General features: G+C 34.9%; 1 protein-coding gene across 3 annotated transcripts in view; it reads right to left on the bottom strand.

Annotated features, from left to right (window-relative positions):
* Positions 1–878: 878 nt before the first annotated feature.
* The window catches only part of LOC108744852 (transcriptional regulator ovo), a 29,587-nt gene continuing 11,610 nt past the window's right edge, over positions 879–18,855 (bottom strand). The window contains exons 2-4 of one of the 3 annotated variants that reach the window (XM_018480807.2): positions 4,706–6,306; positions 3,750–4,110; positions 879–2,401 (exon numbers count right to left, since the gene is read on the bottom strand). In XM_018480807.2, coding sequence (XP_018336309.1) covers positions 2,106–2,401; positions 3,750–4,110; positions 4,706–6,306 — 2,258 coding nt within the window. In that variant the 3' untranslated portion in view covers positions 879–2,105. Of the gene's footprint in view, positions 2,402–3,749; positions 4,111–4,630; positions 6,307–18,855 lie in introns of all 3 variants that reach the window. The other 2 variants (XM_018480806.2, XM_018480808.2) reach the window with 2 other exon arrangements.

The following is an 18,855-nucleotide window of genomic DNA, read 5'->3' as shown; positions in this document are numbered from 1 at the left end:
AAAATAAAAGGCAGAAATAAAACGTCAATTACCTCTTTCNCAAAATACACATTGAAGAGAAACTGCCAACGTTTAGGATCGATTTCCACATTTACGGAAAGTATGCGAATAAATGCTAGAAAAGAATGAAAATTTATACATCGATTTAGGGTTTGTTCATAAAATACGTCAGCAAATTTACGCAAAAGAGGGGTATTGCTTGGCGTGACGAGATATGACACGGGGAGAGAGGGATCTAAGGAAATGTGACGTTTGTAGTTCATCAATTTTATTTTGATTTTTTTCTTTACTTCACACAGCTCTTTTTACAATAGAAATTCAACCTCACTGCTACTTTTCATCACAAAAATCATTTCTAGGAGGGCGGTAAGCTTTTGTGACGTAATATTCGGGGGGTCCAAACAAGTGAAAATCTAAGTGACGTTTTTAATAGACGGTCCGTTAGTTGAAATTTTATTTTGTTCAACTATTTACAGTTTGCTGTTTGGTCAGCTATTTTGGCAAAAACAGTGAATAACTGTTTTAGTTTTCCTCCCTTCTGGAGACGGGAGTTTTTGAGCATTTTATTTGCTAATTATTGATCTTTGTGGGGCTTTGGCATGCTCTTACAAGTATATTTCGTTATCAAGCGTGTTCTGTCGTTTTGCATCTCTTATCAAAATTTTATCGGCCGCCTAATTTCGAAAAAAAAACTTGCAGACGTATTTTGAAAGGGCTTTGACGGACGGCCGTCATTCTGATAAGCGGGTGCGACGTCTCGAGCCATTTATAATGGTTGGTGAAGGTAGGACACGCACACGGCGCGCTGCGCCCCGCCGGTTAGTCCTGGACGACTTGACTGCTCTAGGTCAGCCTTCTAGTCCGTGCTTCTATACAATAATAATAATAATAATAATAATATTAAAATGCAGTAGAGTGTACATTCTCTAGAAGATTGTTTAAGTACATTATAATCACTAGTAAAGTCGAAACCTACACTCATGAGTTTAATAAACATTAAAAGATAAAACAATTTAATTCTGTAGCACCATAGATTTACTTTAGAAACTATGAAGCACCAGAATTGGTTTTGGAACCTATTAAAGTCTAGAAAAACTTTTATAAATATCTGCTCTTATAATATTTAGTTTCCCTTCAGAATGTTAATCATTTTCCTCGTCATTTCGATGATTATTTTATAAATAGTAATTTGTACTAATCAAGTTTTCAAGTCATTTTTTCGTCTTTCTAAATTCTAACATCGTTCCGCAAAAAGCACTGTCGTTTACCAAATACTCTACGTACACTTATTTATTACCCCATAAAACCTAACACCTGATTGCACAAAAAACCCGATCAAAATGATACACTGCCGTTTTTGTGGTAGCTGAGCCGTTCTTTTTTAAAAAAATATATGGATCACGATTTTTCGGTTTTTCTTTGATACCCCTCGTTTCGGGTACCAAAAATTTGCAGTGTTGTCATCTTAGCTCTTATGTATTATTGTGATCCTTGCAGCGAACAACGAACGCAGGCTACAGTATTGCTTGTTATTTGCTTTTAATAATATTGCTGCCTACAAGACGTGATGCAAAAAAGGTACTTCATTTCAGTTCTTAGTATCACAGAAGAAAAATCGTCGTTAAACACTTTTGTAATGATTTATTGAGGAATATATCAAAGCCAATCAACGCAACGACGTATGTACTTCTTTTTAGAAAATTGTAAACTAAGTTTTCTTTTACTTTATAAGTCATTTGACTAGCTCAATATACTCATCAAATATATCATTGGTAGTGTTCAGCAGACTATCTAGTCGATTTTACTAAAGGTACTTAGCTTAGTAATGCAAAATTTCGGTTGGTCGAAATAGTTGTGTCGTCACAATGTGGAATTCGACCAACTAAGCCTTCTTTAGTAAATACGCTAGCTTGTTGGAGAAGATGGAAAAGAAACTTTGAATTTAAACAACAACGTCCGAATTTTTCAAGTAAAGATTACACTCAACATAAACCTTGTTGGTGTAAAATAATTGACTATTTTCACTGAGTAATGTCACTGGACGTGGACAGTACAGTAATACGTTTAAATGGAAAGGACTTATCTGAAAACAACGCCGGCCCAGTTCACGTGCGCACTTGTAACAGCATGTTCGCAAAATTCGAATTTGTGAACTTAAAGTGACGTTTGTCGTAGAATTTTAAAAGGGCCGGACTGTAGGGGTGTTTCTCTTTAAGGTGCAGGTAGTGGATTTCGGGTTCGTTTGTTGTGTGACCGCATTCTTCGCAAACGTACATTTTTGCCCTCCTTTCTTTGTACGCGTACTGATGCTGGACTCCGTGAACTTTCAGGCAATGTGATTCTAATGAGCATCTTTGTGTGAACGATTTTTCGCAAAGATTGCATTTGTACGGTCGCACTCCTGCAAATTAAAACAAATTATGCACTTATGTCGTCTCGAAAATGTGTCACAAGCGAGAATTTATAGGACATATAAGAATAATAGATAAATATGTAGGTAATTAGGGAAATAAAAATACTCTTTCTTTGCTAAAAAAACTGGTAAAAAGGTGGCAGTTTTTGTTGATCTTTGGTTTATAAAGTTATGGTTTCCTAGGATAGCGTAATGGAGTGGCCGTTATATAAGGTTATTACGGCCGTTATAGCGGTGGACACAGATGTAAACTAAGGGAACGCTTTTTAGCGGTATTTTTATTTAGTAGGGACCAGATATTTAGATTTAAGTTATTCGTATCATGATCCCAAATCTATAATATTTCAGAGGCTAATTACATTTTCGGAATATTGAATTTAAATAACCGCCGCTATAAATTATCTAATAAGAAATGTACAGAAATATTGACATGTGACGTCACTAAGCATTTGACTCCCCCTACTGTTCCTTCACACACAAATTTACATTTCTTTGACCCCCCCCCTTAACGTGTGATGTAATTTATTAATAATCCCCAATTAAATGAACTTGTGTTGAAATATAGTTTATTCATTGTTTGTAATGTTTAAACTTGTTTGATTGTAAAAAATCATAGCTAAAAGCAATCAATCAAAGTCACTTTTCAAACAAAAAAATTAATCAAAATGGGTTATTTCATTTAGAAGCTACGATGTCACAGACAAATACACAGATATACACGTTAAATTTTGAATACCCCTTTTTTGTGCCGGGGGTTAAAAAAGCATGGATAATGTTTTGTAATGGCTGCTCTGTCATGGCACCGCTTTCCTAGGACACCATAAATTAACTAAAAGCAACGAGTCTGCAAGGGTTCAATTATTTAAGTTTTTATGACTATGATTTTGGTACGTACAGTAGAATCCGCCTATAATGACATCGAAGGGAAATGACAAACACGTCGTACTAAGCGGGCGTCATACAAAGCATAGTCTTAGAAAATAAACAACTTTCTATTTTGGTTAGTTATTTAGTTTAATAGGGAGAAAAACTACAAATCGAATATATTTATTAACAGAAAAAGAAAAAGAACGATGAATTGTAATATCAATATAAATAAAAAGGGTCAGAAAAATGAGCGAAAATCTTATTATTAATCATTTGGGTCACTATATCCGGATATGATTTCTTGAGAATCAGATATAATAAACGATATGTCATTTTAAACGGAGTCATTACATCCAAACTTTCGTATATAGAATTTAATATGAAAACACTGCAATTACTTCATATTAAGCGGTTGGTAAATATAGGCGGAGTCATAATAAACGAATTCCGCTGTATATGAAATACAAACCTGTATGCGTTCTTGTATGTCGTTTGAGATCGAAGGTGTCGTTGAATCCTTTGCCACAAAAAGTACAAAGGTATCTCTTGATGTCAGAGTGGCATTTCATGTGTCTGTTTAATAGTCGTTGTAAAGTGAAGGTCTTATTGCACACTCTACAACAAAAACTGGACGAACCGTCCTCGTTTGTGATAGAGGCAACTTTGACTTTGTCGTCAGTTCGCGCTCTCAGAGTATCCTGATTTGCGGCCAAAGGGTTTTTGATCCCGTGGCCACCGTTCACGAATTCAAGTTGCACTTCTGCCGGCAGTCCCAACTGTAATAACAATTTCGTTAATTTTTCGGCAGCTGTCGATACATGCGGGCATTGCTGAAAAATTTTATTGCCACAATTAAAAGGTGACAAGTGCAATGGTTTGAAGAACCAATCAGAGGATTCCAAAATAAACAACGCATGCCTAGAACAACTAATAAACAAACAATTATATTACGATATTAGAGTTGCAACGACGATGTGACACCCTGTATTTCAATATGTATCGAATGAAATGTGTACTATGCAAAAGTCCATGTGTCTCAACTAATAGAAGTCCTGATGTTTAATTTTTTAAAAAGGATTGTCTAAAAATTGACTTTGATACTACAACTGTCACTATTCTGCCACATGTAGATTAAAATTCTTATTGTTTTCATTTTTTGGTTAGATACATATGTAAAGCGTGAGCATGTCAGTTTTAAAATGTATTTTTGTCAAAGTTAACGAATGGTAAAGTGTAATTATTATTATTATTTATACGATTAGATGACAGTCGTAGTATCGATTTTTGGAATCCCGTTTTTATTAATTCATTAAAAAGTACTTAGTAATAATCAAAAAAATTGACACTAACCCGTTGCTGCAGAAGACTAACTCTTCCTTGCAAATTAGGCGTATCACTACTCGTTGACTCTCGCCGACTACTTACACTAGCAGGACTGAGTGAATTTCGTTCGTTTTGGCTCGTTCCATCCAGGGAACAACTGGCAGCTCCCGGCGATGGTAACGATATTGCACTGGGCGAATCTAATTCTATCCCGTTACCGTTGAACGAGAGTCCCGGCGATAGCATCTGTTGTTGCATTTGCATTTGTACGTCATTGCTCACGGAAGACTGATATGAAGGGAGGGATTCGGGGTAAATTTTCGAATACTGATGAGGTTGGTAACCACCGCCCCTTTGACTACTTCCTTCGTAATTTCTACTCAGGATTTGATCTGAGAATGAGTCGATGTTTTGGTCGACCGATTGGAGGTGATTGGAATCGGGGGTTATTGAAGGGGAGTGCATTTCGTTTCCGATTATTTCGTCGTTATCATTGTCCTCGTTCGGTAATCTTTGGAGGAATGACGAAAGATCTGTTGCATCTGAAAGACTTTCGAGGAGGGCATGCTCAGCGGAACTGGAGAAGGTCAAGGTGGCTGTGAATTGTAATGGATCGACCACCGCTCCTGTTACCATGTCCACCATCATCGAGTCTTCGTAAACTGAGTAAGAGGCAGGAAGTAGATTGTTCATTGGGTCGATTTTGTTTTCGTATCCATCTAGGTCTGTTTCGTCTTTCATAACGAGTCCATAAGAAGCATTTTGTAACAGAGAATACTGTTTAGGTGCGTTAGAGTTATTTCCGTTTATATTTTCGACGTCTTGTCCGGTGTCGCAGTCCATATTCCCCAAATTCATTTGGTTGTAGTTGTTGTTTGAAAAATTTCCACCGGCATTGTAATTATTCGAACCGCTATTACCCCCTTTGAGAGATTCATAAAAAGGCGGGAGGCTTCCGGTAGGTGGACTACTTGGACCGTAATTTTGCCTGCCGTCCCTGCCAGGATTCATTCCTCCATTGCCCGTACCACTGCCTAACGAACCCCCTCCGCTTCCACCAGATGATGTACTTCCAAAATTGATAGATCCACTACCTCCAGAAGAGTTACCCGATGTTTGCCCATTAGCGCCTTGGGCACCGTTGTTACCCCTGCCGTGACCTGCGGCAGCTGACATGGTTGTCGGTAATTTCCCAACTATTGCCCTCACCGATATCAGAGGTCTACTGACCTTAGAGCATCGACTTCGTCGTTGTTCTCGTGTTTTTCTTTCCTCATCTTCGTCTTCAGTTTCACCTTTCCTTTTTGGAATGTGGTAGTCGATGGGTTGTTCTTGTTCGGGTTCTTGGATGGCGATGTTCGATTGCAGTCTTGTGTCTTTATCTTCTTCTCGTTTTGTTGCTTTTGGGGTGCGTTGAATTACGGAGCATCTTACGGGTGCTAGGTTTTGGGGTTGCGGAATTTGTTCGGGTGGTTTCTTAGTAAGAGGCAGGATTAGTTTGTCTGGTGGGATGATTGGAGGATATTCTTTTCTTTCGGCACGTGTGAGGACGTGGCCTCTGCTTCCATATGGTATATCTCCACCAAGAATTGACGACGTGAACCTCCTAGGAGGTAAGGTTTCTTTTCTAGGGGATGGCTTATCGTCCTCAGGTGAAGAAGTGGGTTTTGATTTCTTGTCATCTTTACTGTCTTTGTTGCGATCTGAAAAGAGAAAGAAAAAAGGCAATTAGGAAGATGTAGGTCCTTCAGGTTTATTTAAATTGTTAAATATCTGTGTGGGAAGGAATCTATATTGCGATAATTATTACGCGATTTTATGTAGAAAAGCAATTTTGTTCGAGGTGAGACCGACTGGAGTGATGTAACAGTAAAAAATCCCGTAGAAATATATGAGTATGCAAAAGGAAACGGATAATTATTTAAAATAATATACTTTTAAGTTGAAGATACATTCAGAGCAATTTGCTCAATAATTGCAGGCAATTATGTTAATGCTATCCTGAGTCGTGTCTATATTTCACTAGTTGGTTTGTCCACATTATCTAATGTTGAGTCAAATAAGGCGTTATAGTTACTTGTAAATTAAAATTAAAAGTTAAATTCTGGAATGACGATTTATAGAAAGATTTGATTTTTTAATTAAATTATACTTATGTAAAAGTATTTTATATAAGTTTCTATATGTATTTGCATCAAAGTTATTTTGTTTCATTATATTTCTGTAATAGTGATCTGTTATATTTTCTCACGATATTAACATTACAATAATCTTAAATAAACCTTGGGCAAGTAAGAAAAAATTCTTGACAGATTTTATTAACATCAACATCAGACTTAGATATAATATATCGTATAAATCGAGAAGTAACTGAATAAATGTAGACAAGGAAAAACTTTTTGTTTTTGTTGGAAGGTTGGAGATAGTTAGATGCGTATCCGGCTCGAAGGACCAAAACGTTGCGTACGCTTTGTCCAATTAAATAACATATACTACGTAGTTTAAATGCAACTTTTTGTTTCCAAGAAACTTTTGAATGATTATTTCCATTAAAAAAATAATTTGTATCTTTCAAGAGGTCGCGTTTCTCTATTATTCGTTGTCATTTTTTTTAACCGGACATCTTGCCTGTAAAAGACACGAACATTTTTATAACTAGTTTTGCACGGTACGGTGTGCAGATTAGTTATTGTTCGCCATTCTATCACATGCATGTACATGTATATGCTTGAATGTATTACATGAGCAGTGAGCTCGGTCAAAAATTCAAGGTGGGACGTTGAACTTGACTATTAGTCACGGAATAGATCATTTGCTATTTCTTTTGCTACGGCGACGTGATTGTTTGATTTGTTGTTTACATAATGGACACTTTGCAAATATTGTTTTCCTCCTCTCTCTCTGTCAATTTGTTAAATGGAATCTTTTTTCAACAACGTCAAGTGCCGAGAGTCAAGTGATACTCTTTTATTTTTTGAAATAATAATGTATGGACAAACATTTTATTCAAATTTAAGATGTGACCGTCCACAAAATTGATTACTCTTATACAGACGATTTTTTTTAAAGGTCATTGTTTTGTATTTGTTTTATAAAATGGTTAACATCGTTTTGAGTGGTACCTACCTGTAACTAATGGCTTTTATTATCGTACGAAATTTATGTTAATGTGATAAGGTGTCAATATTCTTTTAATAATAAATTTATTTACCCCAATTTACCACTACAAGGTTTGTTATGGTAAATATGATAGGCACGGCGGCCTTAGTAAGGTATCTTCTTTAATTAATAATTTATCGAAAGTATCCAACGTAGATCGCGATTTCAATCTTGTTTGTTCTTATCAGCACGCTTTAGTCTTGGTTTACCTACATTTTACGTGTATGAGTTGCGTTACAGATTCAGTTGGACAAGCGGATACCTTAGTACGGGCCTTGTCTAACATTTCATATACAATAGATGGTGACACATGTCTCTAATTCGATATTATATTTGGTGGAAACGGTGAAAATAATAAATATTTATAAGGTTTTGTTGCGGTTTTCGAAAAATACCGAAATGTTATGAATTATTTATAAAATTTTTGCGTCTTATTTTGTGTACACTTATTGGAACATCGAATTAAGTGTCCCTGTATCTAAAAATTCAGAGTTAATATGGATTTATTTAAATTATTTGTTTTTCTGTCCGTTAGGAGTAACCAAGATGATTGAAAACTTGTTTTGGTAAACTATAAAATAATCAAATATTATCTACAATTATTTTTCTGCAATATTTTAATTCATACGTTAGGTATTAAAAAATGTTCCTAAAAACTTGCTAACATACTGATTGTTTAATACATGGTTTTTACGTTCAATGCATTTGCATTTGATTGATGCCGTCCGCATTTTGAAAAGACAAAAAGATAATGTATATGCACATTCTCATATATTCTTTTGAAATGAGTACATATAATATTAATTGGGAGTCCATTTCAGTATCCAGCTTTAAAACGGATTTGTTTATCAAACATGCTTCTAATGATAGTTTCAAGGTCCAATTAGCATTCGAATGTTGGCAATTTAGATGCCTGGGTCAATGTATCTTGACGCTCGGTTGTTTAGAGGACATTTTTTGCACCTTTTTTTGTTATTTTACAGCGTTACACTCATAGACTTTTGCAATGGAGAAAAAAAGATTCAACAGATGTGAGAAAAGTTGAATATATATCTGAGTTCGAGCGTAAACGTTACACGAATTTGGACTTTTTGACATATCTAAGTAACTCAGTCGAGGAACAGTTTCATAATATTTTGAGAACAGGGAAGTACAGGGCTCATTTCGAAACTATACCTAATATGAATTTGAGAAGCTAGTTCAGTTTAAATGTATTCTGAAAGGTGAAGATGAACATTCTCGAACAAAGCTGACAGAATTTTAATGTCATGTAATTAAATTTTGGGAACAATACTGTGGTTGATACATAATTCATTCGTTTAGCAAAACAAATTTTTATTTTTAAATTCGATGCTCACTTCGAATCGAAAAGTAACGGTTAAAACAATATTTTCTGAATGGTAGAGAAAGCTATGCACAATTAAACCTGTTATTAGGCGAAATTCAATTTGCAAAAATTGATATATCGAATAATATCAATTAGGTAGTAGCAAATTATCTAGATTTCTGTGTATTGACAGGTAGATCACTAATATAACTATATTTTTAACATTAAACACCGGTGTTAAAAAATCATTTTCTCCATCACATCTTTGATTTTGGGATTAGGGAAGGAAATGAACATTGAAGCAATATATTAACTTCCTAATATGTACATGATGATTGTATTACTGATGAAAAATAAAAAAAAATTTTTTTTCAGTTAATTAATTTTGAGCGATGAATTTAAAATTAAACTGTGCACAAATTATTCTGTGATAATCTGAAATTAAAAGGAAGACAATGGTAGTAAGAAACTAAGGCATGCCTCTGCATGAATTATTCTATTTGTTCTGTGTGTAAATTATTACTGTATAAGGTAGTTAATGTACATATAAATGGTGACCGGTCAGAGAAGCGGTCTCGTGCTATTTGTAATTCGATGTGAATTTTTGATACTTCTACTTAAGCTACTTAGAATTAATTAAATCTGTTCGTTGTGAATGCTGATAACACTTTTTATTTTTTGAAACATACGAGAAGTTTTCAAAAGATTTCATCAGGAAATATGTTTTTATAAAACCATCTCTTTTCAGAGGTGAGTAGAAACTAAACTAAACGTGAGGTAAATGTAAATTAGAAATTTTGGAAACTGGCTAAAGACATAGGACTTCACACTGTTAGTACCTTGTAGCATTTTCGTTCGAATAAAGGGATTTTGAATTTCTAATTTTTTTAACAAACTTAATTTTTTGCTTATCTCAACCGAAAATTTTATTGCCTGGCAACTGAGTTACATAATTGAGAAAAGGATAAAGACATAGCCAAAGGAGTAACCAATCCGACCTTCATCATGTTTGCAGCGTCTTGAAAGGACCATAGTAAAAGCTGATTATGTCGTCGTGCGTGTCGTATAAGACTGCATCGTGATAGTAGGAAAAAAAAAACTTTTGGGTGTTTCATTCCCATTAGTCACTAATGTTGGTGGGCGGGCAGTTCCTCCGGACTACGCCGGAAGGTAAGGCGGAAGGCCCTCTTCAGCCTTCTTTCAGGAATCGTGGGAATGGGTGGGTGGTGGTTCCGGTGAAAAATATGAGACGGACGAAATGAAGACAGAAGTGAATGAAAGATTATCTGTCCGATATTACTGTCCCAGCATTTGTCTAAGTGATCCAAGGAAACCACAGAAAACTTGGACCAAGGCAGACGGACCCGGAATCGAACCGGCGTCCTCCCGAATGCTAAGCAATGGTCTAAAACCTCTAGGCCATGCCGTTCGGTTGTGATGGTAGATATTACTACACTTATTTATACGCGTCCGATTTTCATCGCCCAATTGTCGCCGTTCTGATTTAAGTCTGATCGGTTTAGTGGATAACCGGCCTTAATACTTCCAACCAGCGTTTGGCAAAATTGCCTGTGAAGTCATTTTTAGAAGCTTTGTGCAATCGTTAATTCGTTAATATAAGACCTTTGCTGCTTTCCAAATAGATTCTAAGAAAACTACTTTTCAAATAGTTCACACGTTGGGTTGTATTGTTTCTAGACACCGTGTACACTAATACCTTTCGATTTAAGAGAAAGATAATAAGTTTAGTTTAAAGTTGAGGTTCTTGACCAACGGTTGAACGCATGACGTAAAGGTTCGTAGACTTTTGTTGTACAATCACCGCGCGATGGTTGATGCTGCCGCGTTTCTGGCCTTGAAAAGAACAATGCTAATTTTTTTCATACCAAATCTGTAATTATCCGCGATCGTTCGCTGCTCGTGGAGCGGCAGAAATCATTGGTTCTTTGCAACCCGGTTGGCTGTTTCCTCTCTATCTCTCTTGTATAAAAATTCGTTCAACCTTAGAGGCATTGATGCAAAAAAAACACGAATTCCAGATAATGCCCATATAGTATATAAGGTATACACCTACAATCGAAAATGAAACGCTTGACAATCATGATCTAAGTCGTCCATTACAAAAGCTATTGTTTTGTTCGGAGATGAATGCTCAGACCTAGATCCTGATGGCGAGATTATTAGAATCATTAACTATAGTACGTTGTTTTATCATTTATCATCATGAATTACTACAAACAGCGTGGTAAACGCCATCTGTAGAATATTGCTGTATTTTATGGAATTTAAAAATGTCAACAAGGTCCTTAAGGATTATCGACTTGTGTGGACTTTTTGCTCCATTTGGTCACGTGGTAGGCACGTACTTCCGCCGTGGATTTAGTTCGATGATTCGATATCTTTACGGACCTTATCGAACATTTTTGATTTCCATAAAATGTAGCTATAATTTAGAGATGGCGTTTATCACGCTGTTTGTAGTAATTCATTAAATCCTTTTTTCAAGCAGCAGGTAGAGTGCTGAAGACATCCAATGCGATTCGGGTCTGATGACTTCGACAGAATTACTCAACTATTCGTAAAGGATCATCTTTAAGGAACTAGATAGAGTGGGTTAAGACTTTATGATGATGATATACCAGTACGATAGAAACTAATTTTCTAAAGGGTATTAATTTTTTCCGAAGGGGAGTTCTTTCTTGGGGGTTTTTTTTTCTGGAGGCTTTTTTCCGGGCCTTGTTTTTTCGGTTTTCTTTCTCGGGGAATTTTTTTCGGATTATTACTAGCCATACTTTAGAAGTTAATTACTGTGTCAAATATCTACTTTGAAAAAGAGTTGTAGCAGATACACGAATGTTTTAAGTGGGTTCCCTTTATATTATTTCCCATTATAAGTTTAGAATACAATCAATCATTACATGTTGTTTGGAAGTTATTATTCGATACAATAGATAAGTTGTTTTTTTGAATACGTAATGCACATAAATTAATTCTGTTTGACAAGTATTAAGAAAAAAGATCACTGAAACTGGTTTCGAATGTATCAATTTAACAAAAAGGAAAAGACAGCAATCTCAAACATTTCTTTTAAAATTTACGCTGAAATGTAGATGCAACATACAGCAGAAGGTTGTTCCTCTTTGGTATTACGAGCGAACGTTTTATGAAAAAAAAAGCAACAACCTGCCAATGCGTCTCTTGGCTCGTCATTAGTCCATATTTGGTACCCACAGGGTTTTATTGCAATCAATATCTACTTAATATTTGTCTCATTAGCGTTGGTATGGTATTGCAACCCCGTCCAGTTTGAAAAACAGCGTTGAATACATACATTTTGTTCGGCATTCTTTGCACGCGAAACAGGTGCAAATGCGTTTGGTTGCATTTGGTTAACTCAGTTTTGACCAGCAACCGAAGAAAGTCTCACTGCGTTACTTATATCACCATTTCTTTATAATATTCAATTTCAATTGCATTTCCAAACTAAACGTCTAAGTACCGAAGGTCATGTTTATATGTAATCAGTCATCCTTTTGCTAAGACTAAAGACAAACCAAAAAGAATAACGGGAACGCGTCTTTTGTGCGTACAGGATGAATGTTTCAAGTGAAAATACTTGCAAAACCAATAGCTCGTCCTGTCGGCTTGCGTTTCAAATCCCGCACCGATAAAACGCATACGTGTGAAAAGCTTTATCTGCCTCTGCGCGCTTCATACGCGCCTGTGAGAAACGATACTTACTCATCCACCCAACAGAACCTGTTCATCTGAGACCGTGTGCTGATAGGATACCTTTTTAAGGCTATATCGACGAAAAAACTTGGAAAATAACAATCCCGATTAGGCAATGATACAGTAGGTATACATATAAAATGGTAGTGAGATTTATAGTAGCTACCAGGTGACAAACCAGGCAGTTTTTTGTATGTCTTTGGAAGCAATTTGTACAGAAGACAGTTAATATTCTACTGGATTATTACATAAAATTCTTACACCTAAACAGATAGTTCTCTTTAGTCTGCAGGTACTGATACGATTTTATGTTCTTAAAATTTTGTTACAATTAGGTTGCGAAATACCTACCTTAATTTTCTAACAAGTAAAGACGGGTACACATCTCTCATAATATAACCCAGATAGGTTATAACAAATCAGAATTCCTTTACATAAAAAGTTTAGCTAATATATGTACGTTTTATGTATTGTCTCGAAATTCTCATCGAAAATTACTAATAATAGAAATTAGGATTAGTGTTGATAGATTTTTCTCTGTTGTATTATATTAGCATAAAGTAACCGCGATTTATAATTCAAAAAATGTCAAAAGATGCGAGTCCAAGTTAATGAAATGTTTTTAATGAGGTCACCGATCCGCAAGGGTTCACTATTCCACCATCAGCTTTTAAAACTTCACGTGAGCACATGTTTTATTACTTATGTATCTACTTACTGTTTGAAATTTCTTCAAAACATCTTCCTAATAGTTCGAAGGTCATGTACAATTATAAGAACTCTGAAACTGTTTACAGATGTTACGGATGTTTTAAATTTAAAAGGTTACGGAATACTCATAACGTATGCATATAAACATATTATTACACAGTTATCTGAAAATAAGTCATTATTGCAGTGGATTTTCCGAAAATGCACCTCTGTAATTTGCGAGTGCCTTTTGGAGGTCATAAAATGCATGATTGCATTCAATCTTGGCATTCCGAGGGTACTGTGATTGGGCTGGGTTAGGTTATATTCAAAGGGTAAGAAGGAGTAAGGCAGTACAGATATTGAAACTGATTTTTTTCTACATATTGTATTTATAGTGAACAATTTGTAATTGCGTAATATATATCAACTGTAACTGAGATTTTAATTCTAAAATGGGGTAGATGTTGTATTTTATAAATATATACCTGCACGACATGCTGCAACTTCTTTAAGACGACTATTTATTAGTCTAGTTGAAAAGATATATGTAAATCATTCAAGTGATCGATCAAGTATCATAATATTCTTTTCATGTATCTGCCTATATATGTAGTATATCTATATTGAATTAGGGGTCGCAATTTTCGATTTTGTGTTTAGTCGCAAAATTGTTTTGCCTTTTCGAGAGCACCGTTAGCTGTAGTAGAAAGACACAACAAACAAAAGTGTAGTAGTTTAGTAATACCCTACAAATATTATGATATCACTCTAGAATCAGAATCAATGTTCAATCGGTTTTATCTGCTAGGCATGCCAAATCAAGCTTCACTTCAAAACTCAGTAGATGGGAGTAATCTAATTTACGTGACCTCATCTACTTATTTTACTGTCAATTTTGAATCAGCACCGCCTCCAAGGTCCGTCAGAAGAGATGCTTGGAGAGCTTTTAGTGATTAATGCATTGTTCGAGGCCGTTCGAACGAAGCGTCGTTCTGTACAAGAGCGTCGCCCCGTCTTGCCACGGTTGAATCTGTTTTACTTCCTATGCATGCCAAAGCAAGATTCATACCAAAACTTAATAGATTTATAAGTAGAACTGTTTGTCATCTAATTTACGTGATCTCATCTAGCTATTTTACTGTCAATTTTGAATCAGCACCGCCTCCAGAAGGGATGCCTACAGAGCTTTTAGTAATGAATACATTATATTTATTTCACCACTGACAGTTTTATTCTATTTACTATTTTCTAAAAAAAAGCCTTTAGGCCTTAACGAGTAGGTTTTTCATTTGATGGTTAGTGGATCGTGTTCCTTCCTCTTTCTCTCACAGTTAGCATCGTTGAATAGTAATACTTAATAATTCTTAGGAATTCGAAGATAATTTTATTTTGCGTAGCATTAAGTGTTAGTATTACTTACTCTTTTCAGATAAAATTAAATCATTCATTGTTTTGATCGTTCCTTTTACTATTGAATTCCGTTTTATTGTAATTATGGTTTCGTAATAGAGTTATTGTAAACATAAACATTCCTGTTCGGCGATAAATAAAATAGAAAAAAGAGCACTTTAGATGTTAGTCATGATTTAGGTATCTATTGTGTGATCGAGAAAATTTCCATTTGATCCACGTCATTTATAAAAGAATTAGGTAACTTGAGGTTACGGCCAAGGTCATGACGTCGTTTTCTTCGTTTTATTATATAAAATAATATTACCAACGAACGGAGAAGAACAACATCATATACACCGTTCTTTTTGCTTTCTCTTCTTAACGTCATCGGTATTAATGGTATTAGCTTATGTCCGCATGCTAGTGTGTGTGTGTGTGTGTTTATGTGTACGTATATAAAACGTACACACGTATGTACCTGTTACTTCTAGACTGGGTCATTATCATTACCCCCTTTGCCTTATAAGGTCTCTTCTTGCATAAGACGAGCCGGAGCACGTGTAACTTTCTAACAACAATGAGATTCATGGTCACGGTATTTGTTAATGGACGGTTACTCTTATGTAATAAACTTTTTATTATAATAGCAGCGAAATTCAAAGGAGTAGAAGAGCTTTTCAATTTTGTTACGTCAAAGAACGAGACCTATTATCGACCAATCGATTTGGATTCTTTGCTAAAGTTCCCCAAAAGGTTCCACAGTTTTAGGGTTTCATACGTCCGAATGAAAAACGAAACCCTTACAGGATTACTCGCGTTCCTGTGGGTTCGTCTGTCACAGTCAATTTGCTCCGAATCTAATGGAACGATTAAGTTGAAATTTAGTACATACACATGAATTTCTGTGGCCTAAACATGGACGCATAACGTAAATAAATTAATTTTGAAGAAGGGGTCATTTTTAGGGGGCCAATAGGAAATTAAAAAAAAGTTTTATAAACTGTGCCGTGTGACATACGGAACGAAAGGGTATGTTGTAGGAGTCTCAAATGAATTTTTTTATAATTTTTAGAATAAAGAGCTTTAATATTATTTAAGAAAATTGATGAAAATTGGCCATTCCTCTCCACCCCTCCTTATCTGAAACTGAACATAAAATTTTGAAAATAGTTCTTTACTTTACTTAAGAAGTCTATAGTTTGGACATAACGTGATAAATCTTTCAACAAATCAATATTGTGGTAAGGTTAGATTTCGTTTATTTTTCAGTAACCGGTTGAAGCGGGAAATTTTTGGATTTGGTAACAAAATATACTACTATTATTATTATTTTTAAATTTTTCGTAGCATAATCCTCTTTTGCTTGAATATTGGATTTAGTATGCAGTAATACATATCGTTAATGTATAAAATAACTAATAACTAATAGATACGTTTGTTAAAAGAGACCTTGCAGTTTTTTATTGTGTTCACGTTGGTATAAACAAAAAATGAACTTTTTTCTTCATTAAGCATAAACATTGACAAGTAAAGCGAATCATGATTTGGTTAGTTCACATTGCAATAACCATGAAAACGCTTCCTAATCGTGTCATGGCCACTATGACAATTTCCTTTGAACTTTAATGTTATAAGCGTCGAAGGAGTAATGTAATAGGTATGTACCTAACTGTTGTTTGCGAAAGATTTACGGCTTTTTACGTTCAGGTAGCGTTAATTTCGAGAAACGACTTCATATACGGGGTTGTGTGTAACATGTAAATACTAATGAATAAAATCTAGTCGAGCCTTTTAAATTCCAGAAGTAGAGATATGGAAAACTACTTTTTTACTGTCTTATATGTAATTATTTTTGGGGTCTGATTGTTAAGTTTCAGAATACATATTTTAAGAACGAAGTCACACGCTTTTGTATACAGGGTGTCTCATGGTGACTACCCATTAGAATATTTCGGAACCTACTGTACTGTGATATTTGTTTTTAAAGAAAATTAGTATCTCGAAAACGGTGTAAAGTTAAGAAGTAGAAATTATAAAAGTCTACCTAAAATCATAAGTAGAATTCAAAACCGTCGTAATATACAAGGTGTTCCATTTAAAATTAAGTAGTTGGTGTCAACTGTCGGTATAACCGGAAGTGCTACATAGATGCTATTGTCCAAACTTTCAAAATTCGAATCGAAGTAGTTTCCGAAATATTCTAATGGGTGGTCACCGTGTATATAGGCGATCCTTCGAAATTGTCCTTACTAAAGGATTCCCTTCAGACATTTTTAGCATAAAAAAGTTTTATGGTTTTAAATATATGGTAAAAGCCAAAATATCTGGTACCTAGTATTTTAGTTATCAATAAAAATATCTTGTTTTTAATACGTAGCCCTGGCTTAAATTAAATTCTTTCCGGTTGATTAATAACGTACTTGAAATTTTTGCTGCTTCAACGGTTTTTATCCTCTCAATGTAAGCCACAAAATTGCCTTATCTATTTATATTATGATAATTTAGCATCCTATTACAATCGTGTATCACGTTTCAAAGGGGTCATTACTTACCAAACAAAATCCTTAACTAAGTTAATCGGTTTTAATTTAGAAGGCCTTTTAAATTATTTATTAAAAAAGTGACCGACCACCGTTTAGGTATTTTACCTTACGATTAGTTTTCTATAACTGTCGGTGGAATTTATGGGCGCCTAATATTGTTTTTACCATTTTAATTATTTAATTAGAAAACGCAAGAACGAAAGTTTCATTACTGCCATTCTTCGAATTATAACACGTGAACGCGCATACAAATAAAGAAATATATGAATTATTGAAGTAAAGTAATTTAATTTCTATAAGTATTAGTTAATTACTGTAAATGCATTTTATAAAATATTAATGTATTATAGAAAATAGTTGACAGGTTTTAGTATATATAATATACTTTGCTAACGTGGACTGGGTGAAAGGGCCGCTTCAAAGTGCGGTTTCTTCATCGCGTATGGTAAAGCGCACAGAGGTGCCATTGAAATGAGAAAAAACTTATCAGCGAACATGCAACGGATCAAGCGAAAAATGTTCCTGTGACCTCAATCTATTCCATTTCCTCGTATCAAAGGTAAACACAATGTGAATAGTAATAAATTGGTGCGCGAGCTAAATAGCTGCGGTTTGAATAATTATTTATTATTCGTAACGCAAATGGCAAAAGTATGTGGAGAATATACAGTATACAAGTAAATCGCTACTAACCAATCCACAATACAAATACAGATACTGTTAGTTCCAAAAGCTGCGGATTAGAAACGAATTTGTATGAAAATGAAAATGTTGTTGGATAAGAACATTAAGATCAAATTGGTTTTTTTGTATTTAATAACATTTTAAATATGACCTGGGTTAAGCTAATCTGGTCTTACTTTACTTAAGGCAATCTCATAACAAAATACAGTAAGTACTCGAGCATTACCGCGGTACAAATACAATAAAAATAGGAGTTCACACCGCCGATCTATGAGAATAATAGTGCTGTATACAAGTAATAGATGATGACCCCTCTCTCTCTCACGAACTACAGAAACTCATCATTCAATATTGTTATCGTTTTTGACACTATTAAATTTATACCTTTATAATTATTACCCAACCTCAGGGCACTTAACGTTGCATTCATTTTTCGGCTGTTTTACTGTGGTAAAAGACGATATGCCACACGACATTTATTTCATCGCTTGTCGTCGCCAGTATCCTTAATAGTGACGACTGAGCTTCGAACAAAGATCTTTGGTTTCGACACAGCGACACAATAGTGTTGGCAACAACCCATATAGAAAATTGTCAACAATTACAACAAAATAGCACGGAAAATGGACCTCTTCGCTAACAATAGCTACTTTTATTTTGTTACCTGAGCAAAATTCCTTGCAGAAATCCATTGCGCCAGTGTTATTTCCTTCGATTTACCT

The sequence above is a fragment of the Agrilus planipennis genome, unplaced genomic scaffold, assembly GCF_000699045.2.
Source record: "Agrilus planipennis isolate EAB-ADULT unplaced genomic scaffold, Apla_2.0 scaffold35, whole genome shotgun sequence".
NCBI lineage: Eukaryota > Metazoa > Arthropoda > Insecta > Coleoptera > Buprestidae > Agrilus > Agrilus planipennis.
Note: the sequence above shows the minus strand (reverse complement) of the source record. Positions and strands in the feature narration are given on the sequence as shown.